This window comes from Paramormyrops kingsleyae, chromosome 19, assembly GCF_048594095.1.
Source record: "Paramormyrops kingsleyae isolate MSU_618 chromosome 19, PKINGS_0.4, whole genome shotgun sequence".
Classification (NCBI taxonomy): domain Eukaryota; kingdom Metazoa; phylum Chordata; class Actinopteri; order Osteoglossiformes; family Mormyridae; genus Paramormyrops; species Paramormyrops kingsleyae.
Window position 1 is genome coordinate 22,340,981 of NC_132815.1, and position 27,847 is coordinate 22,368,827.

At 44.2% G+C, this 27,847-nt stretch overlaps 1 protein-coding gene across 2 annotated transcripts; it reads right to left on the minus strand.

Annotated features, from left to right (window-relative positions):
• Positions 1-13,052: 13,052 nt before the first annotated feature.
• LOC111841193 (ras and Rab interactor 3) lies at positions 13,053-27,574 on the minus strand. 2 transcript variants are annotated; one of them, XM_072702629.1, is made up of 11 exons: positions 27,516-27,574; positions 27,062-27,253; positions 25,781-26,216; positions 24,296-24,410; positions 23,672-23,744; positions 23,020-23,111; positions 21,424-22,806; positions 16,157-16,465; positions 15,632-15,763; positions 14,769-14,932; positions 13,053-14,423 (listed from the first exon to the last, which is right to left on the minus strand). In XM_072702629.1, the coding sequence occupies exons 2-11, from the start codon at positions 27,106-27,108 to the stop codon at positions 14,106-14,108; spliced, it is 3,069 nt and encodes a 1,022-aa protein (XP_072558730.1). In that variant the 5' UTR covers positions 27,109-27,253; positions 27,516-27,574; the 3' UTR covers positions 13,053-14,105. The 2 variants fall into 2 exon arrangements, with proteins under 2 accessions (XP_072558730.1, XP_072558731.1); XM_072702630.1 differs by lacking the exon at positions 27,516-27,574 and having other exon boundaries at positions 21,424-22,728; positions 22,783-22,806; positions 27,062-27,471.
• Positions 27,575-27,847: the final 273 nt, after the last annotated feature.

The window sequence follows — 27,847 nt, forward strand, 5'->3', positions numbered from 1 at the left end:
ACACACTCTGTGATTTAGAAGAATTACACAACAGCAGCAAACAAAACACCAAAATGGATTGAATTGTTTCTTTTCCTCTGATGTATCTTCTTGGTCACCATTTCAGTTCCCATTGTGGCCATTTAACCCCTGCCCCCGCCGGCCCACCCCATCCCGGGGGCTCCAGGACACAGTGGCCAGCCAGGCGCAGTGGGGTGATGGATCACATCTGATGAGGATCATAACACCAACCTCTTGCAGAATGGCCGGCAGATAGCCATCTAGCGACTGATAGGCTGGCTGTTCAGATACTTGCCATTGTAGTCACTGGATATGCATCTCATTGTCGAGTCGTAATGATTATTTTATTCATCTTTCAGTAAATTATTAAGTTGCCAAAGGGACTCACACAGCATGCAGTCCTACCATTTATTTCTCTATACTGCTGAGCATCTCACTGAAGATATTCAGGGGGGGAGCACCCCCGCCTCAGGAGCTCCAGAACGAGGACTTCACAGGTGACAGAGACATTGCTATCCCAGAGTGCATTGCATTTTAAAGCAGGCACACACGGCGGGTGGCGTTTAGAGAGCAGGAGGCATGTTATCCACACTACAAAGAACCACAGAGATCCCCCTGCGTTTCCACAAACCATGAAGGGATGGCGGCAGTATTGCTGAAACAATACACACTTCTTCTGGGTACCTCATTGGCTCCCAAGGGGTTAAACCAGTTGGTGAATGACAAATCAGCCATGTGGATAGGGGGCGCTGTGTGCATCTGTCTCTGTGTTTGCCAAGCCCCACACCGCGACTCAAGGTCTATAGTCGCCAACATCCCATTATCAGCATTCTCACGAACTCACCTTGCACGCGATTACGTGATGACACAGAACAAAAGAAAATCTCCCCACTGACTTCTCAACTTGTCACATCTATGCCAGCACCAGCCTTGAGGAAGACAGTCCTGCCTGATGTGAATCCAAGCAACCTCCTTTTTATCAGGCTGGGGCGCCCACAAGGCCGCTCTCCAGAGTCAGGCACCCAGACAGCCACATCTTATTTAGCTGCATCTCCGGCCATTTCATCTAGCCTCTTCATTAATTGCTCCACGTCCTGATTGTGTCCCAACAAGTGTTAGTAGTCAAGCTCGTATCTCTGCATGTGCTGTCTTGCACTGAGTTCTGCGCGCACCTCAATGCTTGACCACTAGGGGGAACTCTAGATGCAACTAAGAAATGAAAAGTAATTCCCAGCACGCACACCATCTGAGAACTAATAAATGAGCCTCCGGTACATAATCAAATGTAGATTTCATCTGCATGTGCAGAGCAAGCCATTTTATAATTAGGCTCATTGTGAGCCCCTTTACAATGCTATCCTTATTTATCGTGCCTTGTTGGGGTAGCACATGTGTATTACATTTAGACGTTTAGCCGATGCTTTTATTCCAAGTGACTTACCCATCTCTAAACCATTTATAGAGCTGGATATTGCACTGGAACCATTCAGGATAAATTGGTTGTGCAGGGTATCAGATCCCCTTCTGGGAATTGAACCAAAAGCCTTCATGCTGCTAGCCCATATTCTTACGCACAATGCTTCGCAACAAATGAAGCAATGCAGCTTTCATTTGAGGGTTTAACACCAATCATTTCATAATCAGGCACATTAACGTTCCACTGAAAAACTATTCCTGAATGTCGTTCTGCGGCTGCACACAGGGTGCGGAGGCCAGAACTTAGATTCAAGGGTCTGTCTTTAAATCTGTCCTTTGTGTGTCACTTTTTGGCACCATGGTCACAGACATACTGATGAAGGGGGGGTTGGTGGTTCCAGGGTAGTTATGACACAAAACAGAAGATGTAGCAACTCGACTTTCTACAGCAGTGTTTCTCAACCCGGTCCTCAGGGGCCCCAGACAGTCCACATTTTCGCTCCACCCCAGCTTCCAGCACACCTGTACCAGCTATTCAGTCTTCACTGGCTGGCAGTTGGGAGGGAGCAAAAGTGTGAACTGTCTGGGGATCCCTGAGGACCGGGTTGAGAAACACTGTCCTAAAGAATACTCAAAAACAAATAACACAGGCATGTGATTCATGCCCTTTCAGTGCTTTTGTGCTGGTGAATATGCTGCATATCACACAAAGGTGGCTTTAAGTCATTTGTGCAGACAATTCATGCCAATGCAAATAATTACTAAGCAAATGTAACCAGAAATATCACAATAAGTTTTATACCAATATTAGCTGTTCTGACATCTTGATCCAGCAAGAGATAATAAACTTAATAAATGCAGTGAATAAAATTCCATGACAGCTATTTGAGAATGACCTCATATCGACTTCACTCCAGTTACGCTGCAGGAACCTATAATATTCAGTATAAAGTTGAGGATCTGGACAACTTGAGCCATCTAGACGCCACTGATTCTGAAAGTGGAGTTAATTAATGTAAACACTGGGTCTTAAAGAGCCTGTGAATGAAAACAGCAGGTATCAGATTTTGTCCCGTACATTCTGAGACTAGAGAGAAGAGCAGCCTTGACGACAACCCAAAACAGCCCCCGGGCCAATGACAGCTCAGCACTTCAGCAACACGATTCACTGGAAGAGAATGAAACAGTGATGTTCATAAAAAAAAAATGCATACACACATAAATACACGTCCAGTGCACGTGAAGTGAGGCAGTGTTACGTGCCAACACTGTGCTTGCAGAGAAACTGATGGAATCCTTTGGGCGAACAAAATCTTAATTAAATCTCCATGAGAAATTGTATACCTGACCAGAGAACACAATTTTTTTCATATAAATGCTAATAGATTCCTCCATAAGAGAAATCAAATGAATATGCAAAGAAATTATAGAATACCCATACCATAGTGGATAAATTATGTGAAAATTTGTTCTATGAGCTGCATTTGCAGTTTTTGTGTCTATGGAGAAATGCGCATATATTGGCAAATATATTCAATTTAAGCAGCGTTTTAGTTGGAAAGTCAGGTAGACTGAATGCTGATTAAATTAATCAAACAAACGATGTAATGTCTGCAGACAGTACTAAAGAGTACTCCAGACTGCTGTGAAAGGTATGCCTCTTTGATCATCACCTCAGCTCAGACCTACAGGAGCACCTGAAGGGGTTATATAAAATGAGGCAGCAGGTCTCCTCTGTGTATGGGCATCTGTCTGTTGGCAGATAGATAACTGACAGCTTCATCAGCGAATCAGCAACTTCATTGGCTTTGTGTCAGATATCATATTAATTACAAGATATTGCTGTTAACCTTTAAAGACCTTCATAATATGGCTCCTTCTTACCTCTCTGATCTTTTGCATATCTACACTCCTTCTCGCACTCGTAGATCCTCTCATTCCACCTCCCTTCTTCTCGCCTGACCACTATGGGGTTCAAGGCCTTTAGTCACGCTGCCCCCTGTCTTTGGAACTCACTCCCTCCTCATATTCATAGTGTTTCTCTACATTCAAATATCGGCTCAAAACCCATCTTTTTAAACTTGCTTATTCACTTTAATTTTCAACGTTATTAGGGTAGCTTTTAATTAATTTGATTATGGTAGGTTTTAATGTATTAATACACGTACAGAAGTATGTTTGCATATTGTGTTGATTGTTTTTTTTTATAAGGTGTCTTTGCATGCCTTGAAAGGTGCCTTTAAATAATATGTATTATTATTATTATTATTCATCAAAGTCAAGCTCATATAATCTCATGATACGGCCATGACTTCCCAGTTAAAAAAATCATAGAAAATTATACTATGCAAATACATATAACCAAGTCCTACTGGCTGATGAGATGCTTACATATTCACTTGAAATAGATGGTGAGTGTGGGTATGAGTCTTCCCTGGGTAACACTACCTTCACAATAAATCATTTCAACAATCACTGTGGTTCATATCATGCTCCCAGAATAATCTGCCATCAGATTTTTCCACCATTAAGAATTCTGTGTTGCTCACCTGATGCCATATCAGTCATTATCAGAAAACCAGCAACAGATGGTGGTGAACAATTTATGTCTGTCATTGTGGACTCAGCGCTGCCAGGCTAGTGTCTGACGAAAAAGTGCTCTCCCCTTAGCAGCACAGGGTCATAAAGCACAGACAGGCTGAGCTGTTTGCCGTCGCCTCCGGCCCACGTTGCCCCCCCCCCCCCCCCCCTCCAACTATGGGTGCCTTAAACATCTGTCAAACTCTCAAATATGTGTCTTGGACATGGTTCAGTGGATCTCTCTGGGTGGTGTCACCAAGGGCAGGTTCATATGAGGTTTAATGCCTTTACTCTCTCGGCACATCTCAACACATAGGGTATATTAATCATCCATTCATCCATGAGTCCTCCTCCACAAGCTTGTCCTCATCCACATGCTAAATTATCAGTTGTGATAGTTGCTCTGACAGAAAAAAAATCATTAATCTCGGTCTCCACCACATACAGAAGTTGCAAGATTTTACAGCAGCAAGATATAGATAGGAACTGTGGAATTAATCCTACCTAAATCATCCAAGATTTAAAAGTAGAAAACACATCCAGGTCCTGAAGGTAAAACTCATCAAACCTCACAGCTTCTCTTAAATGTGTCGACGATCAGCATCTTCCCGCAGTGGTCTGGGAACAAAATACAAAATATCCTTGGTCACCCTGGCCTTGCTTGCCCCATAAGATCTGCCTGTACAAAGTACAGGAGACAGAAAGCAAAGCATGTACAAGATAAGAAGAGAGGAATGTGTTGGCTGCTCTGTGTGTTCATAGGGCAGCGTTCGTCGCATGTGTGTGAGTGTTATGATACCAGCTGCCAACATCATTTGGATAAATGCTTTGGCAGGAGGTGCAGAGCAATAAAAAAAAAACAACAAACAAATACATAAAGTGTGTGATATATTATAATTCAATGTTATGATATCAACAATAATACAGTTCCCACGTGTAATATCTTTATAACTGAAATCGAACTGTTCTTGTGAAGAAAATTCTGTTTCATAATTACAAATCTTTATGCAGATACTGATGATCACGCTTTTATTTATGGAGAGACATGATGACCACGCTTTTATTGATCCCTCTGGGAAAATTCTCTATGTACTACCCCATCTTTGTGTCCATGACAGAGACACGTATGTAGGTGAGCAAGCTTGGTGCCAAAGGGCGGCCACCTGAAAAGTGCTGATGGAGCTGGTGGTTAAGGACCTCGCTCAAGTCGCCCACAGACATGTGGCTTTTTGGCTGAAGCTGGGCTTGAGCTGGTGACCTTCCAATGACAGGCACAGAGGCACACTGAGCCGCAAACCACCCCCCAAATATAACAGGTAGGGACAGTTAAAGAGATTTGTTCCATTCTGTCATAGTTAGTTCTTGTGAGCCTTGCAGCCTTGACAATAGCATGTAGGTACATTTGGGAAACCATTTCATTATCTCTTGAAAAAGAAATACAGTAATTTGCCTGACATGTCATGAGCAGAAATGTCTTCTATTAATCAGAACTAACATTCCAATGGATAAAAAAAGAGTATGACATTTAATGGTTTTCAAATCATTTTTAGTTAAAATTAGCTAATGTACTATAACAAACTCTCCCCATACATATAGCTTCTCCACACCAGCAGTTTATCTTCAGCTGTTTCATCTGTCCATTCATTTTTATATGATTCTGACAACCAATCAGAAGTCCCACTTCAGAAGGTCTAGGCCCACCTATTCTTCCGTCCTCCAATACAGAGTCACCCTGAAAGCTACTGGGCATGAGACAACTTAGGACCCAGATCAAAAGCCCATTACTCAGGAAGCAGACCTTGTGTTTTCTGCAAGGACCACATGAATTGCCTGCTCCATTCACAGGATGGATAGCCTCATATTTTGAATCATCTTTGATGAATGAGAGCTGGTGCAGAAATGTACAAGAAAATAATGAGACTTTATTGATAGGGTACATAATCACCTGAAATGGTACATAGTCACCTGAATTAAGTGTATCATATGACTGCGATTGCTGGATGAAAGTAGCAAGGTGCCCAGGAAGGAGTGGAAATATCACACACGCGGCAGACAACCAATAATCCTAAACCCACATGAGAAAATGGGATGTTTCATATATATTCCCATGATCTCATTTAGAGGTACAAAGTTCAGGTCCAGAAAGTACAAATCCAGACCAAGATGTTTTTTTCAATCAACCAGTTGAATATAAAGAGTCACATTCACTGAGTACTCAGCTGGTTGGTTGAAACATAATCTCGGTCTGGATTTGTACTTTCTGGACCTGAACTTTTTACCTTTGATCTCATTGTTCCTGCAGTGACACGGGTGATGCCAGGTATGCAGAGGAGAATGACCTCACCATGCTACACGACTAATGAGTGCAGCTGTACAACGTGTAGTTGACCAACAGGCACAGAAAAATCATCCCCCCCCCCCCCACCCCGACTTCCTGTAATAAGACGAAAGACACAAGGGCAACAGCTGAAGAAGCGAATATTCATTCTCAGCCATCAGCGCGACGAAACGGGCCTCTCCATCTGTCCTGGCCTCTTACTGGGATCATGCTGGGACATGCCCTGTCTGGCTCCTTCCTACGAACCCAGAAACACTCAGGACAGCATGTGCCCAGGGATGCCTAAGCATTAATCCTGACACATTGACATTGCTCTCCACGTGTAAAAGTACTCGGTTATGAAAAGGGTCGGAAGATGCGAGATATTTCAAGTGTCAATCTGGAGTGTAGTTACACACACCCTCCTATACTGAGGCGTTCCATCCATTCCTGCACCGGTGCAGACTGGGTGTTTCTGCTGCATTTAACTGGCCAGAGCATCAGTACGGACCCTTAGGGTAGAGAAATGGGTTTAAGACGGGATAGAAGGGGATTAGAAAACTCTGCAGAAAAAGATTGTTTTTAATCTATATTGCTGAGGGCGGCCCATGTTTAAATCCCCTTTTCTCTGTCTCTCTGCCATTTTCTCTTTCATATAAAGTGTATTTTTCAAAAAGGCTACATCTGCAAAAGGATTATGGGAAACCAGGGCTTATCAGATAAGACGCACACCCTGTGTTTCCTGTTCCCAGGGTACAGTAGAGAAGGAGAGAGAGACAGATGGGAGGAGAGAGATTTCAACAGACCAACATGGAGCCATTATGCTTGGTAATGGCTGTCAAAGATGTCACAGTCCATAAATCTCATTTTGAACAATTTATGCCAGGCAAAATGTCTTCTTTTGTATTGAATTAATTGAGTTATTACCTTATAGAATGCATGATTTATACGATCACTTGGGTCAAATTTTCACCAAATAGACAGAATTGATGGAGATAGATGTTGGAAAATCTTGTGATTTTTTTTGTTTGCTTGTTTGGTCATTCGGAAGTCAGCGAACTTTTGAAATTGAAAGCTCGTTGTAGATACTGACAGCTAGGGAACTGGATAACTCAGTTGGTTGGTTGTGCTGAAGGACCGGAGTGCACCAGGTGTGGCTCAGGAAGTCAGAATACTGTACTTGTGTTCAGAAAGTCACTAGCTCATATCTCACGGTCAGCAGAGTGATGTCACTGTTCAGCAAGACCAATAAACACAATGGCTTCAGGGCCAAATTTTTGTAGCCTTGGTCAAGCTGCCGCAACATTTGGCACTTTTAATGTACAGCTTACAAAATGAGAAAAACGCAAATGCAATTGTTATCTACACACCAGTGGTTCAGATTAGTAAATCGGCGCTAGATAAGATCTGAGTTTGACAGTAAAAATAAATGCTCGCTGCTGCTGTCAAGGAGGACTTCAAGTACAGTCAAGGACTCCCCCAAGGGTTGTATGAACATGTACCCAGGATGGCTTATCAAATTCTGGATACAATCCACGTCTGTAAAGTCTAAAAGGCTAATTCTGACCATATTAGCAGGAAGTGACTGGGCAACATTTCCTATAGGGTCCATCGTAGCAGAGGATAACCTGAGATTTATACCAGCTGATGAATTTGCCTGTCGTTCCAGCTAAACTTATGTTATAAATTGCTTTATAAATTAATTTTCCCTAGAGGGGGGCGGTAGTAAATGCTGAGGTGCGTTGTCTATGTGAGGGTGTGTTTTACTAATTTAATGAAGATTCCTATCTGGATGCTCTGATTAATAGGACGGCACTGTAAAATTAAATAAACCTGCAATTACTGATCCAACATTAAAGCTGTAAAAAAGGACCAGAATGATTGTATAAAAGCTCTTTGGTGAGTCATGAATTTTTCTATTTGACAGAAAGAAAGGGGCAGTTTTATGTAAAATGCAGCTGGATTATACAGTCCTGTCCAGCACAAATATTTGCAGATTATTCCGTTTTAAACGGACAGTCTGCTGATGTCTGTCAGAATAAATGCAGCCCTGGACTGGATCAGGATGCTTACACTGAAAAGGCAGACCACCACGTAATTACAATGTCTTTAAAATAAACATTGATGCAACATTTGGGGACATCAGTGCTACACGCAGTACGTGTTTTTGCAAATACATAAAAGATGTGCAAAGGAGAAGGTAAGAAAAACATGGGAAAAAAATGATGTCCTCATGGAGAGGCAGAGGGATGGTAATATGATCCTTTTCCCAGGTGAGCATCATATCAGTCAGGCTATTAAAACCTGAAAATCGTGGGACGGTTTCATCCGGCTGTTACCAGTGAGATTGTTACGGTAGATTTCCTACTCTAACGCTTCAGCTTTCAGGACCAAGCAAACATGGCTGTTGTGTTTGAGACGCTTAGCAGGAAGACGGAATTGAACCACGCTCTTTTCCAAGAACTGCAGACATAGTAAAACCAATTTTGCATTCATCTCTGAACCAACAATCATCACAAGTACATTTTAAATATCAGCGGTGACTATTTCAGCTGATGTTAAATATCAGCAATGACGCGCAGGCCAGACCAAATGGAAACAAGTGGATAAATTTAGATTAAATGCACCTGCTTTCAGTATCACTGCAACAAGTGAGCCACCGGCCCTGTACAGAATGCTGCAATGTCACACACTACACTTAATGCGTACTTTAATAGTCTTAAAGATGACAAACTACAATAAATGGTCAGTTGGGAAATTACAACGTGGCCCTGCTTTTGTGTAATTATATTTATTGCTGCGGGATTTCAGTCCTACATCTGCTTTCTATTCTAGATGCAGACTCACCTTCAGCTCAGGGACCCAGTTTAATCATATTAGCCTGTTTCCAAAGATTAATGCCACTCTGAAGTTTCGAACTTTGGATGAGTTACATTTTTTCCCTACCCTGATGAGCTGCTGTAGGGGTACCAGAGCTCGTTCAGCTCCTGATTAGTTTGTAATTTACATGGACTGGAGCTTCTCAATAATTAACTCCATCATTTAAAATAACGGTCTCCATAATTGAGCACATGAGACCGGGGACCTTTTTTCTGATTACTGTCATGCCAAAAGTAAGCTGAGCTGCTGGTGGGGCAGATCACTGCCCCAGGGTGGCTGTGGGAGGAGATCTACAAGTGACCTCAAGATGGGGGCGGAGCTACAGCATCACTCCTGAGGTCTTTAAGATGGAGGTGGGGGCGGAGCTACAGCATCACTCCTGAGGTCTTTAGGATGGAGGTGGGGGTGGAGCTACAGCATCACTCCTGAAGTCTCTAAACTGGAGGTGGGGGTGGGGCTACAGCATCACTCTTGAGGTCTTTAAGCTGGAAGTGGGGGCGGGGCTATAGCATCACTCCTGAGGTCTTTAGGATGGAGGTGGGGGCGGGGCTATAGCATCACTCCTGAGGTCTTTAAGCTGGAGGTGGGGCTACAGCATCACTCCTGAGGTCTTTAAGCTGGGAGTGGGGGCGGGGCTATAGCATCACTCCTGAAGTCTCTAAGATGGAGGTGGGGGCGGGGCTACAGCATCACTCTTGAGGTCTTTAAGCTGGAGGTGGGGGCGGGGCTACAGCATCACTCTTGAGGTCTTTAAGCTGGAGGTGGGGTAAATTCAGTATATACACTTCATAATTTAGCATTCTTTCCTTCAAGGTAACATGATATGGAAGACTGAAATATTATGTGGGCTAAACAGTATTTTCACCACTGTCAGAATGTTGTGCTCCCACTCAGCATGAGAGCCGTCAGAAACCGTAATTGTGAAGGAGGTCACTGTGTTCACCAGAAGGAACAGCAGGCGCTGTGATATGCAGCATGTTTTCATCCACAATATCTAGTGAAGCGAAACTTCCCACTCCCACTGTACATATTAATCAAGCAGCAACTGCGCAGAAGAAGAGAAGTCAGTAATAAATCAGACACAGAAGGCCAAAGTGGGCGCTTATGGAAGGGTTACTTACACAAAAATATTCTGAGGGCAGAAAGAAAGGAGAATTGTTCAGGTACATAACCAATCAGATTTAAGGGAGGTGGGTCCAAGCAATTAAAGGAGGTACGACCAACCAATCAGATGTCTTGGTCCCACCTCCTCTGGTTCCTTGGATCCACCTCTATATCGCTTTTAACCAATCATTTTTCATTTTGCCTTCAGAACATTTTTGTGTAAGTGAAACTCCCACGAGAAAAGTGAGAAGAAGATATGAGAAGGACCAGAGTAAGAGGGCAATTTATGTCAATTCATCCGGTCATTCATTCATTTAGTAATATTATTATTATTCTTTCATTCATCTTCTACATTGCTTGTCCTGTGCAATGTCATGGGGGTTCAGAGCCTATCCTGGAAACATTGGGCACAACGTACAACCCAGGATGAGGCATCAGTCTGTCACAGAGTACACAGGACAACAAAAAAACATTTTTTTAAATCATCAGAGACCAAAATACATTTTTCCAAATCAGTTTCAGTTTTTTCCTGTCACTTCAACTTTTTGATTTATGAGTAATGCTAGTTAATACCATAATTGCAAGTACAGTGGTACCTCAGTTCTCAAACTCATTAGAACTCGAATTTCTTAAAAGTCGAACCAACCAGTTGGTAATTTTTTTTTTCATAGAGCTCGATCTGAATCTCAGAAGTCAAACCGTGAACGCCGACCTAAGATAACTTCTACGCGCGGGGAAATGAGTCACGCAGCACGTCTCTCAGCGGAAACAAAGGGTAACGCTTCAGTCTCAGCCTCGCATTCGCTATAAAAGCTTGTGCATGTTTACACTAGCTGAATACATATATTTAGACAGTAAAAATACATTTAGACAATGATAGACAGTAACAGTAATTATCATTATATAATAAAATACATTTAAAAATAAAGATTTCTTATTCATTATTTTAATATTAACAATAAACCATTAATACATTTAATTATAATAATATTGTCGTGCTGAGCGGGATGGAACAGAGACAAGGCTCAGACGTCAGGCTATTGGGGAATACGGGGTTTAATTACAGGTAAGGCAGGCAAAACGCAGACGGACAATACAATGACCGGACTGGGGAAACAAACTGAAACGCAGACGAAATACAGAGGATTAATGACAATAACCAGAAACAGCTGATCACACGGGGATTCCACACAGGGTTAACGAGGGGGCGTGGCACACGATCACACACATTGTTTGGAACCATTTATTTTCTTATTTTACAAATTACTGTTTTGATAAATGTGCTTAGATGTGTTTAGTACAGTATATGCTCTTCTTGTTTTATCCGGTTCATTTTGTGTTTAAATGCTAAAAAAAAACATATTTAGGTGTAATTGTTTGGGGCTGGGAACCACTTAATTGGTTTTCCATTACTTCTTATGGGGAAAATTCGATCAGAACTCAAACTTTTTAGGATTCAATCTGGAGTTCTGAATGGATTAAGTTTGAGTTTCAAGGTACCACTGTATTGTGTACTAAAACAAAAGCATCACTGTAGTATAGAGCAAAATCAAATAAACAGACAGTGGCCATAAAGAAATTGAAAAGTGTTTGTTAACCACAATTGTTTCTTAAAAAACGCTTTGAGTTTGATTTTCTTGTGTACACCTTGTCTGGATTGTCGCGATACAGCATCCAGCAATAGTCGGCCATCATGCTTTCTCTGTAACCAGCTGCACCTTCTCTGTACTCATCACCTTCTACAGAATCAAGACCATCATGTGGCGGTACAGAAACAGGCAATGAATCGTCATGAGGAACAGGCCTGATTGCAGAATCTAGGCTGGGATATACAATTTTGTGCTTAGTTTTAGCTGAGAATCCACTTGTATTCATGCTGCAAAAGTAGCAGTCGTTGAGATGGCCTTGTGGTTCCCTCCACACCATCGGAATTCCAAATGGCATTGCTGCCTTTCGCCGATTTAGCCAGTCAAGCAGACCATTTGAACAACTGGTACAGATGACATGTGCAGCCCAAGATTTATCCTGGTCTCCAGGTAGATAGCCAAAGTATAATTTGTATATCTTCTTAAGATCTGCAGTGATTGGGCGACGTTGCGAATGAACCACACACATAACAGAAACTGTCTGGATGATTAATACAATTTCTAGGCATGATAACAACTGAAAGCCAACACAGTTGATGCTGTCTGTCACCTCCGCCTTTGATTTCCATTCGATGACCCAAAATTCAAACTCGAGAGTTAGATTTAGTATTTCTTTTGCAACAAGTCGAGAAGCTTACATCAGCAAAACGAAACCTGAGGCACAACTACCTATGTTTCCCACCATACTAAGTTGTATACACAAGACATGTGCACTAGGTCAAATTAATCATACTCAAATCGCAACTAGATAAGTATCAATAAAACAAATTAATATCTAGTCACCTAGAGAATGGTGATGCTGTCTATAAGATAAAAAACATAGACAACTCTTGTAATACACTTAGACAGACTACATGTGCGTAATATCATACTACATATAGCTTCATCACTAAAACTTGACGCGCTAGAGAAAAACTAAACACAGATTTGAAATCAGCATGAAAAATACTACAAAACCCACATAAAATTACCTCTGATGAAAATGTTAACCTGTGTTTTTATAATCATGATGATCTTCTTGGTCATTTAAAGAGCTTCATGACACAAAGTCTATGAGAAAGTGACTTTCTAGTGACCGCACTTTGCGCTCTGGAACAAGGGCCAAATAATCAGGTCAGTTATTTTATTTTACCTCTAAATTTAATTCATTATACTAGGATACACAATTAATTACATCCAGGTTTAGTCAGACAAACCATTATGATGAGATCTAGTATATATCTCTAGAAGAGTTTGGGTATATATGTAAATGAGGATAACGGAATAAAAACAGAAACTCTGTATAACTATTTCTTTGCAAAGTTGTATTCTATTGCTTGCAAATATAATTGTACTTGTCAGAGACAGTTAACATTTATTGCAATGATAGGAGTGATAGTTAAGTCAGGTTACAACAAATTCTGGGAATAAATGTTTAATATTTAAGTACATGCTATGTTCTTCAAGGAACTCCATCATCAATCTCACAGTGGAAAGGGCAGTCAATGCTAAATTAACTGTGGAGATTAATTGTTTGGCCAAATGATGTCAGGGATATTGAATTAGCGGGTTATGTGTGGCATCAGGGATGTAATTAGCGGAGCAACAAGGCCTCCGTGAGACGAAATAACAGCAGGAATGTAAACACTCCAAAGGCTCCAAACCAGCTCCGAATTGTAAATTCTGACTCACTGACAGTTGAGGGAAATCAGAGTAGCCAACTAGAAGGGCTATGTACTTCCCGAGTTATTGGATGTGGACAGCGATGGAAACACTTCACAAGGCTGGCAGCCATTTGCTGGCCAATGATGCAGCAGGCTGGGGGGGGGGGGGCTTCTGAGGATCCTCATTAGCACCAACCACCAGGTTAGTACAGGAGGCCACAGATGAAATCTCATTGGCTGGGGAAAGGGGTGGGGCCAACTGCCTGAGATAGAAATGATTGGCCAGCTGCACCTTAAGGGACAACAGCAGGGCTTATTGCTTCATCACCACCAGTACTTTTGAGTTAATTCCCCTCCATTCATCCAGGGGGTGCCATAAAAAAGGATTAAAATGAGTTTAAAACTACAGTAGCTTTTACATATAAAATATTATACAAAATGTTTTTTGGTAAACGTATAGCTAATTTAAACCACATGACCAGCACTTTACAAGGCCCTGTTTGGCCCTAGCCTCATCCCTCAGATTAAGCTGTCTGGAGGGGTGGGAGTCTGTAGAGATGCAGGCTCCTTCGCCATGCTCCCTGGTCTGTACACAAAGTAATACTCCTTGCGGGGTTCACTGTGATGCAGGCTGGACTTCACAGCCAGGGGCAGTTCGTCCAGGGTCAGAGGCCGGTAGTGGCCGTCTACCAGCACAAACAGTCCGTAGGACTCTGGCTCCAGGACGTCGAACTTCTTTGCGCACTGGGCGCACAGTTCCAGGGCAGTGGTGTTGGCATGGGCTCCCAGCGTCTTGGTGTTGGAACCAGCCTCTAGGAAGGACACATTGATGAAGTCCTGCATCAGAGAGGAAGGTGAGACATAGATGGTTAAAAACTAGACACCATGTTTCAGTTCCATTCTGCAGACCTTGGGTCCCACCAGTTCCACCCTACATCCTAAAGCAGTGTTTCCCAATCTGGCCCTCAGGGACCCACAGCAGGTCCACGTTTTTGCTCCTTCCTAGCATCCTGCCAGACAGTCCACATTTTTGCTCCCTCCCAGCTTCCAGAGCAGAGGTGATCCTCTCCCAAGGACCAGATTGGGAAACACTGACCTAAAGGCACAGCCTCAAGCAAAAGCTCTACCTGTGTCAGCCCACATTGTGAAGCTCACCTACAGAGCACACATAGTAGCTGATACCTGGACAGAGGTACGGGATCCTCGCGCTTTGTTGAGGGTGCGACGCCTCTCCCAGCGGTGGATGGAGTCTTGGATCTCCAGGCTAAGCTGGCCCGTGACCTCCAGCTTGTCATAGTTCTTTATATGCTCTAGTGCTCCATAGGTAGTCGTCAAGTAGTAGGAACCTAAGTCACATATAAGTGAAACATGACCAAATTGGTTCCCTAGCACAGGCAGCAGAGCCACAGAAGTAGCAGTAAAACACACACAACGTTTCATCACATCGAGGTCCCATGGAAATGATACAGAGATTACAGGGAATCATGTATGCTGAATGAGACAGTCTCCAGTTCATTCTGCTTTAGGGTTGTTTTACAAGAAAATCACAATTGTAAAATACAGTGGAGCCTCGGTTCTCGAACATAATCCGTTACAGGAGGCTGTTCGGAAAACTGATTTGGTCGAAAACCGAATCAATTTTTTCTCATAATAAATAATGTAAATAGGATTAATCCGTTCCAGACCACCAAATGATTGCCTATTTAAACCTTTGGTCACGTGTATGTGTGTGTGTCTGACAACTTTCCTTTTTGCTGCTATCAATAGCCTTCTTAGGATCCAAGGTGGCTTATTTAAAAACAAAATAGAGGAACAAAAGAGCAACAAAAGCAAACAATACAAGAATATTCCCAGCACAATTCGGCTGCTAATGCTAGCGTTAGCGGTAGACTGCCACATATACACGCCTTATCTCCTTTGTTTATACGTAAGTAGATGCGTGCTTAGTCAGACTGGTTTTAGCACGAAAGGGCTGGTTGATCAAGAACCGAAAATACGTGAGATTGCCCATTGCTGGATTAAACCATTCTGATCAGTGCCTCTACCTTCCCCCAGTTGCAGTGCGGGGTCCATCAGCTCCATCATGTACTCCACGTCCAGCAGCAGAGTCGTCATGTTGCAACGCACCAGGACATACATGAGCACGGGCAGGAAGTCATCTGCACCGTGAGGTTTTCCTGTGGGGCAGAAGCAGGTGTACGGTAGGGTTACTGCAGATGAGGGGCGGATGCAGGATATGTGAAGACACCACATGTCTATAAGCAAAGCTCGTACACATGCTCGGCGACTGGGGGAATATCAGTAGAGCTGGCCTTAGACAGGGGCGGTTATGGTAGTTTTTTAGGGAGGGGAATATAAAAGGAGACGATATTCATACAGAGGGGCCAACCAATGATATGTTTTGAATAGGTGATAGACAGTGGAGGAGGCACTGTGGGAGCCAATCAATTTTCTGCTAGAGCCAGTTTCCCTGTGACCGTGCCCTTGTGTAATGCCTGTAATGGACTTACACTAATGGAATTGAGGCATCATCACAATTTCTAAGATGCAGTTGGTTGTCCCAAACTTACCCGGGCTGCTCACAGACATGGACTCGTAGATAATCTTGCAGGCCTTCAGCAGGAGAGAGATCTTCTTCTCGGGGGAGTATTCCTTATGCAGGGAGCCCAGCTTGACCTGGATCTTCTCCATGGCAGGAGTCTCAGGCACACTGGTGGTGATGCCCAGGTCGGTGGTGGTGGTGCCCAGCACTACCTTCTGGTGCTCCCGCAGCCGGTCCAGGGAGCCGTCCAGGGTGTGGAGGTCTCGCAGGCGTGAGTACACAGCTTCACGCAGGGGCTTCAGCACGCTCTTGCATAGAGCTGCCTCGATGATCACCTCTGCAAGCCCACCAGCAAATGATTATTTTATATGTGTACACATAAAGTACATGAACATATGCAGTATCATGTAGAAGTCTTAGGCACCCCAGTGTTCGCAGGAAGCACCCAATACACCCATGTATTTTTCGGCTTGACCCTTAGCACACCTTGTATGGCTAATCAATACCCCATTGACTTTTTAACACTAATGAAACCAATTATTTAAGCAAGCTGGTGGTGAAATTTAACTAATATATGGAATGGCTGGGGTGTCCCAGAGGAGAGGTTTGGGAACTGAAACGGTGATCTTCTAGCTATCTGACAAGATATCAGTAACATTTTGGAGAACAGGAGAAATTCGTGTTAGTTTTTACTACATTATTTTTAATTAGCATATATTATAATTAGGCCTGTCAAAAAGAACATATTTTTGGGATTAATTAAAAATATTGAATGCTTCAAAATAAATTTACACAATTGACATCATTGCGCAGTGCATTATGGGGCAAACATATACACCTTATAAACCATATAAATCATTACATAAGACACTTTTTTGTTCCATTGCCATTCATGACCTGCTACATTGTATCTGATATATACAGCCTTTGTGATTATTCTACATTAATTTGGTGATTGTTTTTACATTTAAATATGCAATAACAAGAAGAAAATCAAAGTTTTTACTCGTGATTAATCACGATTAATTCTTTGAAAAATGTATGATGAATTAGTAATTTATTAATCGATTGACAGCCCTAGTTAAAATGTTTTTGTTATGGGAAAATTTACACTTACAACCCAGATAAATACCCTTACACATTTCCTATGATGGCCTAAGACTTTTGCAAATGCACACATCCTGGAAAGTCTTGTTATTTTTAGTATGTGCAATCAGAAATATTCAACCAGCCCCCCACCTCAAAAGGCTAAATAATGACTATAAGACTATAGTTTTGTGAAGATTAATGATAACATAAATTGAGCTCTGTAATGCCCTTGCTTGGGCAAAGTGCTCAGCCCCCAGTTGTCACGCAGTTCTTAAAAAAATGTTTTGCTAAAGTGGACCCAGAGTAACACTATAAATTGATATCATGGTACTTATTACAACATTGATTTATTTATCCGTTAAATGCATGGAATGGAGTGTATACCAGCTCACTAGCTGAAGAGTCCAATCATCGGCTTCTATTTTCCAACAGAAGGGATTATGTTCCACTTGACCTGGTGTTCCTGGGAATCCACGATGCCACGGACATGGTCAAGATTGTCAGTTCTTCCAGCCGAAAAACATTCCCACATCATCAGTGCCCTACCTCCATGCTTGACTGTGGTGGCATTCTTCTGGTCATGAGCCTGGCCTTTCTCACCCCCGACACTGCTCCAAGTGTCCAAACAGTCCCAGTTTAGTTTAATCAGTCAATACAACTGTCTTGTCAAACTATGCCGGCCTATCCAAATTCCTCCTGGCATATTCTAGCTGACCTATGATGTTCTTTTTGGCCAAGAATGGAATACTTCTCAGAGTCTAGCTATGAAGTCTTTGTTTTTCCTGTGTTGGTCTATTGTTGCCTATGGATCAATTTCCCCGGCCTTCGTCTGGTCTTCCTGTAGGTCTTTTGCAGTAACGTTTTTTTAATTTTTTTATTAGTCTTCCTGGTTAAGTTGCTATGGTAACTTGGAATTTTGGGATTCCTTCCACAGTCACGCAGGTTAGCAACTGTGCCATAAGCTTTAAATTTCCATATGATGCTCCCAGTTGTGTCTCTTGGAATGTTAAATTTTCTCGAAATCTTGTTATACCCTGTGCCCTTCAGGTGCAATGAAATAATTTCTTCTCTCAGCTTTTGTGAAAAAGCTCCATAGTCTTAACCATGATTGCGACTCACCTTCACCACATTCATGGATAGGATTTTCACAGCCGAAGCAAATTAAGGATCATTATTGCATTCCCAAAGGCTTAATTATGTTTTAACTCCACTTTAGGCCATAAAAACTAGGAGAAGGTTTTAACAACCGAAATAGTCTTCCTAATAGTGTAGTGCAAGCTAAAACCTTGGGTTCCTTTAAATCAGAGCTAGATACATTTTAACAACTACTATGAGCTATTAGTTAAGTTCTCCCCAAACGAGCTTGATGGGCCAAATGGCCTCCTCTTGTTTGTAAATTTCTTATGTTCTTACAATATATAGGAGATGAATAACTGTGACGTGTTTAAATTAACAAAATATCCTGTTACTCAGAAATTCTATATTATACATGGTCTTTGGAGATTTTCTGTATCACTCAACTGACAATGAAGTCATCAAAAGCAAAGTCTAGCTCTTTTAAATAAACTGGATAGATGGATGAATGGATGGATGGATGGATGGACGGACATGTATGTATTGGATCCTTCTTTAAATGTTATACAGGTAAGGTGATGACAGTTAAATAATAACATTGGTCACTGGGAAATCTGACCTACTTCTTTGCTTCATGGATGAGAAAATTGGTGTTGCAATGAATTCAGCAATGTACTATTAGCAGAGAACATTGGAGCAGGATCCCAAACACTGCAGCAGACACACGACTGAAAACCTCGAAAAAGATGTAATTTTAGAGTGAAGTCAGAATGAAGACATACATCCAACTGAAATGTTGCATTAAAAGAAGTCTTCAAAAACTATCCAAATGAAGCAGTTTGTGGAACAGTAAACCATGTTTTCTCCCAGCTAGTGACACTACAGTCATTTTGCCCCATTGAATCTAGTGCTGTATTTATTTTTCTGCCCCAAGCAGTTTTGTCGACTTTTATTAAATAAACAAAACAGAATAAATTATTGCAAAGTACAAATATCCATTGACTAGCATCCTATCCAGCGTGTACACCGGCCTTGCGTCAAACACCTTCCTGGGATCTGTTCTAGACTCCTGCTCTTCGACCCTGACAAGGATGAACAGTTAGAAGATAGATGAATGTAAGGAATGGTCCATTGTTATTTGTTAAAAGGGGTCACTGTAACCTATTGATGGCATTTAACTGCTGCTCAGATATCTTGCTGAAATATATTAAAATGTCAAACCTTTGCACGGGGTGAACTCACTCTGTCACACTACTGTATACATATTGTTAAATGTGCCTATACAGTATATCGTTTTATCTGTTCAAATCAACAAGCTTGTGATTCCTGCTTTAAAACACCGTGAAGGACATCCCTGGCCCGTGTCACACATCACTGAAGGGAGCATCGTCACAGCAAACCTGAGTATGATTGAGACCCTTGTTCATCGCTCCCTTTATCATCAGGATGGGATTTTCTTGCTACATTTAGTCATCATGGAGGTAATTACGTGTTTTGTCATATTAGAATTCCTGCGCCGGAACATGCGTGCATGCTCCACCAGTTCTGCTCGTAAACGTTTCCTACAGCGCCTTTTGACATCCGGAAACAAAAGGTGATGCCACAACAGGAATCGGTTGCCACATCAACCATGCATTAGGAGACCAAAATAGTTTTCATATTTTTATCTCTGAGCAGATCTGAGCCCTCACATTGCGCCGTTCATATGCTATACAGTATATGAATGATTATAGTTCTGCGACACTGAAAATACCAGTGAAAAGACAGCAGCAAGGCAACGGCTGGCTTTTACAAAGAGAGTTTCAAATGACTGGTGACACTGCAGCGATTAATGTGAAAATATTTCACTCCCTCACTCCCTAGTTATCAATGTTATACAAATGGTGGACGCTGGTTATGTAACAGGTTGTGCCTGCTCTGTTTAGCTCACACCGGTCTGTGAGAGTGCAGAGTGTCACATGCACCCCTGCTGACCCAATCATTATTAGTGACAGAATACAGCCAACACTGTTAGCAACAGGGTTCTGAGGCAGGGGGGGATCTTCCATAAGGCAAGTGTAGGTCCAGAGAATTTACAGAATTAACATTTATTTATGCAACATTATATGATAATTTAAATGATAGCAATACGTCTGCTATTAGGATTTTTAGTGACAGTTTTCAGGATAGACAAAGTTGCCCCTCCCCCATCCAAGCTGTAATGAAATATTACAGCTTTGAGGACCCCCCCCCCCCAGCTTTTTTTCCACACTCATGGCCACCCCTGGCCTGGCGGTGCTCAATTTGTCAGTTCAGTTATACATGAGCTGCTATGGTTTACATGCTTTTCAGCGTTATGTGTTTCTTTGTGCCGGGGGAGGGGATTATGACACGTTTAACCCCTTCCAGCAGCATTCTGTGGTATGTGACATCCCTGAAAAGAAGGCAATACACACAAACACACATCCATATACACACACAATGGATATAAAAGGTGTAATTGTTATAATGCATAGGTTTTTGTGATGAGACCACAATAAATCATTTCAAAAATCTAATGCCGTGAAAATCTTTTTGTACCCTTCTCCTGACCGACACCTTTCAACAATGAGACCCCTTTGATGCTTTGTAAGCTCTCTGCGGACCATGGCTTTTGCTGTAGGATGCTACTGAGTGAATGTCAGGAAAATCCTACTAGGACAGCTGAACGTTATTTGAGGTTAATCAGTCCCATTAATTGATGGCAGGTGTCTACCCCAAAAGACTGAATTAAATCAAAAGGCACTTCAACAAAGTATTCATTTAAGGGTATGCTAACTTATGCAACCAGCTTATTGTACGTTTTTTACATTTTTTTTATATGTTTCCTCCTAACAGGTTTGTTTGCTTTTCAATTGAATTGTACAGGTTATACGTCACATTACAGGGGGGATACATTTTGAAATGATTTATCATGGTGTATTTATTTTTTTTATCACAAAAACCTGGCATTTTAACAGAGGTGTGTACACTTTTTATATGTACTGCGTGTGTGTGTGTGTGTACATAGATGATGGATGGATGGAGGGATGGATGGATGGTATGTGCTGGAGGTCAGTGTTTAGAATAGTGTGAGCTCTAAGCTCCATGGCGTGTGCCCAAGTTGTTCCTTACCTAGTTTTTCCTCAGGATGAACCACCGGTTCTAGGATGGCCTTCAACTCAGCACTCTGGATCAGGTAGTTCTTCAGCTGAGTCATCATCAGCCTAATCTCCTGCAGCATCTCTGTGCTCGAGCTGTGCTGCTCCATGGTCTCCAGGTTGAAGGCCCGATAGTCCCGGACCAAATTTCCAAAATAGGATTCGCGGTCTTGGGCCAGCTCTACGATGCGCTTCTTCAGCTTCCTGTCGGCACTCATGAAGCTGATGAAGATGTGGGACAGATTGGCCATGGAGAGCCTCTGCTTGGCCTTGTCCAGCATGACGGTGGAGCTCTTCTTCACTGGGATCACTGGGCTGCCAGTGACGTCAGTCTCCTCTTCGGTGCTGCTTGTTGAGTAGGAGTCGTGGTCGAGCTGAGTCACGCCGCCCTCGGGTGAATACAGGGACACATCGGAGCCCTGGAGGTCAATGTGTGAGATGGAGCAATGCGTTGGTGTTGGGACTGTGAAAGTCTGGGAGGAAGCATCCTCTACTACTGTGTCCAACTGCTCCCCCTGTGGTTCTTCTCCTATTGTTGGAATCGCTGGAGGGAAAGTAACATGGGATTGTCTCTTCTTCCTGGGTGGGGGGACGGGGACCGGTTTCTTTATCGGGGCAACAGCAGGAGCCACGGGGTCAGTAGGCTTAGTCGGGAGGGTGGACTTGGTAGCTATGGGAACCCCCTCATCTGGAGGACCTGTCTCTGAGCCTGGCGCATCCTCGATGCAGACCAGGGTAGCAACGGGCACCGAGCAGACCTTCTCACCGGCATCACTTGGCATGGCCCCCTGTTCTTCTTCCTGCGCCGGGGGCTCTTCAGGCTGCTTTTCCAAATTCCTGCGACGGGGCGGGACGCTGGGGATGCACTGCTGGGCTGGAGGCAGCGCTGCTGCAGGAATGCTGGAGCTGCATGGCGGTGGTGGTGGCGGAGGAAGCTGCACAGGCACACTCCGGCCTTCCCCTACCGCACGCCCCCTGGGAGTGTACGGGGGGGGATTACTAATGTGCTGTAGGGCAGCAGAGGAAGTAGGCCAAGATGCCCGGCCTCTTGCCAGCTTGGCTGATGCTGATTCCTCTGAGAGTTGGGGCCGTGGTGGCAGAGGCGGGGGTCTCTTGTAGCGAGGCGGGCCCTGACCCGGGGTGGTCAGGCTCTGGCTCCTGGAGAGGGGCGGCGTGTGAGACAGGCTGCTGCAGTACTCCTCGATGAAGATGGGATTAACGTACCACAGCCGATCATCCCCTACGGACGGCTGGAGCTCGCATGAGCACTGGCTAGCGTGGCCATGGGTTGGGCCCCGGGATCCAGGGCAGACCTTCCCCACCTCAGGGCACCGGTTCAGGCCTGAGCCCCAGAATTCTGCAGGGCAGTGATGGTGAGAATGCAGATCAGAGTGGGACACTCACTACTGAAAATTTCACAATGCAAACTCAGACGCATTCAGTATGGGAAAAGTCTATGCAGCCTTAACACGTCTTCCTGCAGCTGGACCAAGTATCTCGCTCAAGGTTTGGTGACTCAAGTCTTGCCTGTTCTGCCAGTTATTAAGCTACATCACTACTGCCCGCTTACCTGAGCCCAGACTGGAGATCATCTCCATCTCCTCATACTTGGTTGCCCGGACAATAGCCTGGGGTAACTTCAGCTTGAATGGAAGAATATCTCTGGAGGAACAAAGGAGCATGATGCTTAATGGCAGGAGGGACTAGATCTCTACGATTTACAGCCCAACAACAAACATGCATGGACCATGGGAGAACATGGACGATAATGGACGATGCTCTGATTGTTGTTGACTACTGTTCTGCACTTTAGGAATGATACCCACTTTCAAAAAGGGATCAAGTAACACTGCATATATTTTAATTTTCGAAGAGATGAAAAAATTCTAGTGATAGTGACACAAGTGACTGGCAAGTGTTAATAATACAGTTCTGGCTGTGATCACAGCTTGACAAAGGAAAAACCACAGGAACCTTTTAAGTTGAAAAATGCCAGTAGAGTACTGATGTGTCAAGCAGGAGGGGAGCCCTGAGTGTTTAAAAGCCCCACCCATCACAGCGTCCTGACAAGGGACCAACACAATGGCATAAACTGCAGAGTGTTCCTCAAATTCCCCCCATTGAGAAAAATGATATCAGCTCTCACAGCTGTCGGAAATGCAAATGGATGTACATGGGCCGAGGAGAGCAGAGCACGGAGCAGGGCATCAGGACTCTCTTACCGACTGACACAGTAGAACGCGATGAGTTTGAAAATGTCATCGAACACTAGGACTGAGCCGTCCACGTAGATCACTGCATGGAGGACAGGAGGGGGGGGGGGGGAGGTGATAATGAGCACTGGGCTTGTGATACAATGATGAGGTCTTCAGAAATACATAAACACAAACACACACTTATAACCACACAGAAGAGAATTTCCTGTTTTGTCATGGTAGGAACCTTAAGCGTGCACAGGACTGCATAACACTTTGCCCAAAGCACTGCTGGGGCTCCTCCGTATTACTCTGATAGCATTACGCATCTCCTCCTGACAAACCGGTCAGAGGGGTCACAGGTCTCTTGGTTCTCTGTATTTAGAGAAGAAAGGAATGCTGTCTCTGGCAGAGTCATCAAGCAGGAAGTGGTGTTATCACATCAGCTCAGAACAGGAAGTGGTCACTCTGAAAAATGACCCAGACAGGTTTATGCGTTAAGCTTTCATGTGCAGCCTCGCTTGACGCCGGAGGAGAGAGGTGCGGTTTCAGAGATCTCAGAGGCAGCCGGAAGCCAGAACTGACTGAAAAAAAACCTAAATGTTAGGTAGCCGGATGTTAGCCAGGTCCCCTGCGTTTCTGGCCACTCACATGACTTCTGCTCCTTGATTAGCAGATCCTGGACTTGTGGCACCCCCTCCTGGTCAGAGAGGCGCACTGATAGGACCATCTTCTTCAGGCATGGATTTTTCCTCACTAGAAAGACCTAGTTTTTTTTTTTTATATACCAGCCAAAAAAAAAAAAAAAATAATAATCAATGTTGTTGTGACCAAACATTTACTTTTAACAGCTACCTGCCAATGCCCATAGCAGCACTGGGGGCATTATTTTTATAGCTTACTGAATAACTTTAATTTTATTCATTTTTATATCATTTATATTTTTTACTGAAACCAGGAAACTGCAGCAAAACCACCTCCATATCCTGCATTTTACTGTGAGGAGTGTGAGAGCCTCGCACTGCAATTCAGTACCATATATGGAGTGTGGGAGCCTCGCTCTGTGATTCTGTACCATATGTAAAGTGTGATGGCTACACTCTATGATTTACCCTATTCCCTGGATAGAGTGTAATAGCCTCACTCTGTGGTTCTGTATCCTGTATGGAGTGTGATAGCCTCGCTCTGTGGTTCTGTATCCTGTATGGAGTGTGATAGCCTCGCTCTGTGGTGTACCCTATATCCCGTATGGAGTGTGATAGCCTCACTCTGTGGTTCTGTATCCTGTATGGAGTGTGATAGCCTCAATCTGTGGTGTACCCTATATCCCGTATGGAGTGTGATAGCCTCACTCTGTGGTTCTGTATCCTGTATGGAGTGTGATAGCCTCAATCTGTGGTGTACCCTATATCCCGTATGGAGTGTGATAGCCTCGCTCTGTGGTGTACCCTATACCCCGTATGGAGTGTGATTGCCTCACTCTGTGGTGTACCCTGGATGCAGTGTGATAGCCTCGCTCTGCGGTGTACCCTGTATGCAGTGTGATAGCGTCGCTCTACGGTGTACCCTGTATGCAGTGTGATAGCCTCGCTCTACGGTGTACCCTGTAAGCAGTGTGATAGCCTCGCTCTGCGATGTACCCTGTATGCAGTGTGATAGCCTCGCACTACGGTGTACCCTGTATGCAGTGTGATAGCCTCGCTCTGCGGTGTACCCTGTATGCAGTGTGATAGCCTCGCTCTGCGATGTACCCTGTATGCAGTGTGATAGCCTCGCTCTACGGTGTACCCTGTAAGCAGTGTGATAGCCTCGCTCTGCGATGTACCCTGTATGCAGTGTGATAGCCTCGCTCTACGGTGTACCCTGTATGCAGTGTGATAGCCTCGCTCTGCGGTGTACCCTGTATGCAGTGTGATAGCCTCGCTCTGCGGTGTACCCTGTATGCAGTGTGATAGCCTCGCTCTGCGGTGTACCCTGTAAGCAGTGTGATAGCCTCGCTCTACGGTGTACCCTGTATGCAGTGTGATAGCCTCGCTCTGCGGTGTACCCTGTATGCAGTGTGATAGCCTCGCTCTGCGGTGTACCCTGTACCCTGTACCCTGTACCCTGTAAGTAGTGGGTGAGCTGCTGACTCACCCCAGGAACCTCTTTCTGTAGGATGAGAGTAGCACGCTCAGGCGCCATGCCCAGCTGCAGCCACACGGGACATGTCTTTATGAGCCTCTCCAGAACGCTGATGCTCAGTGGCACAGATGGTACCAAGGGCTGCATCAGGGTAGGGGGGGACTGGGATACAAAGTCCTGAGGAGGCGAAGAAGTCAAGTCCGGGGGGGAGGAGGGAGTGGCAGGTATGGAAGGAGTTGTGGGGCCTCCATGAGATGTGGGCCTGTGGTTCTTGGGAGAGAGTGGTCCGGGGCAGGAAGCCAAAGAGGGCTGCAGGTCCAGCAGGGACATAGGCCCCACCGGTCTATTTGAGGTGGTCTTCAGGAAAGCAGATGGGGAGGAGGAAGCTTCACAGGAGGAAGCTGGGACAGCTGACCCACTGTTGAGGGGGCGAGACTCTAGACTGACCCTATGGAAAGATATGGGGGGGGGGGGGTTGGCGTTACTAATAGGCATACGACCTTCCCATGCACGTCCTGACTCGTGCTGACTCACCCCCACATTGTCTCCCTGTTCCTCCTTCAGCACTTTGATTCAATCCCAGCAGCCCTGAACAGCCTTGTCTTTCGTTTCACAGATAAGGGAACTCCATCCACAATGCATCCAGACATCCTTCAGTTTACTTTTAAAAAACACTCAGTGTGATAGCCTTGCTCAGTAGTGTACCATCGAGGCGATGTATTTATACACAATGTGAACCTTATGCCTCGTTAACAAATGGTTCTGAAAAAAACACATCTATGGCCCCAGGTCTATGTATCAAAGCAACATGTTTACTTTTCAAGTAGCACTAAATTTAACAAGAAGCTACTTATTTGAAAGTATACTCTCTTCTCTCTTGTCTAATAATTTCAAATGAATAATTGCAAATATACTTGAATTAATATTTTTAATTGTTTTAGGTACTATTTATACACTAAAACTTCAAAATATTTTAATTCTGTTTCTTATTTTAAATAGGTTTTATGAGTTTTCTTCTTTATGTCATATCTGTTTTATGCTGTGATTTCCATTTGACACAATGGAAAAACCATCATAAATGACTGATTTCCTGATTTTAAACCGCACCTACATTCTGGAATAATAGGCAAGGCAGCAGTTTGTGACTTTAGCTCAGTCACCTTATGAATAAAAACACAGGCTTGTTTTCCTTCTGCCGCTTTTGTTTGTTACCTAGTTCCCCTGCGACCCTGAGTGGGGAACGCCAACAGCGGCTGGGGCTGCCTGCCTTCGGGAAGGTGAAGCGTCACGTACCGTGTTTCCTGAGTGACACCAGCCGTTCTCATCATCGCAGTGGCCATCGGAGCTGCGGCTGCACGCGCCCGCCGTCCTTCGCCGCCGACTCACGCGCCGGCCCGCGGCGCCTGGGCCCTCTTCAGGCGGGGGCCGCCCTCCATCTTCCACTCGCCGGTCTCCCTCCCGAATTGCGAGATCCTCGGCCCTGAGCTGAGAAACAACACAGGAGAGAGAGAAAAAAGAAGTACGGAAAAGGCTGCCCCCCCCTTCTCTCTCTCTCTCTCTCTTTCTACTTCCTGTGTTTCTAACAGCAGCTCTGTTTCTCTCAGAACTTGTCCAGAGTGGTCAACAAGTCTGCTAACAGCACATCCCCCTCCCACTCTGCTCAGAGCACAGGGCCCCGCCACATCTACCGGCCCCCAGCTTGTCAGTCAGTCCCCCCCTCCCACTCCCACCAAAAAATCAGCCATACCAGCCAAAAATGTTCATCTGCATTTTGGAACACCCCCTCATCTGCCCCCCCCCCCCCCCCTCAGCGGAGACCTTACTAATATATAACACCTCCCCCCCCTACATGAGATTTGTTGTTCTTGTTAGGAAAAGCAGCCTGTGCAAAGCTCAAAGCGTGTGCGGGGCTAGCAGAGCCCGCCCCCTCCCCCGCCCCCCCTGCTTTCCTGTGTAGATTAAACAGTTCCAGATGTGTGCTCACAGCACAGCCTGTGGTATGCAGGCGCTGGTCACCATGTGCACCCCCCACCCCCACCTAACTCTAAACACTGCCTCCTCCCCCCACTGCAGTAAAAT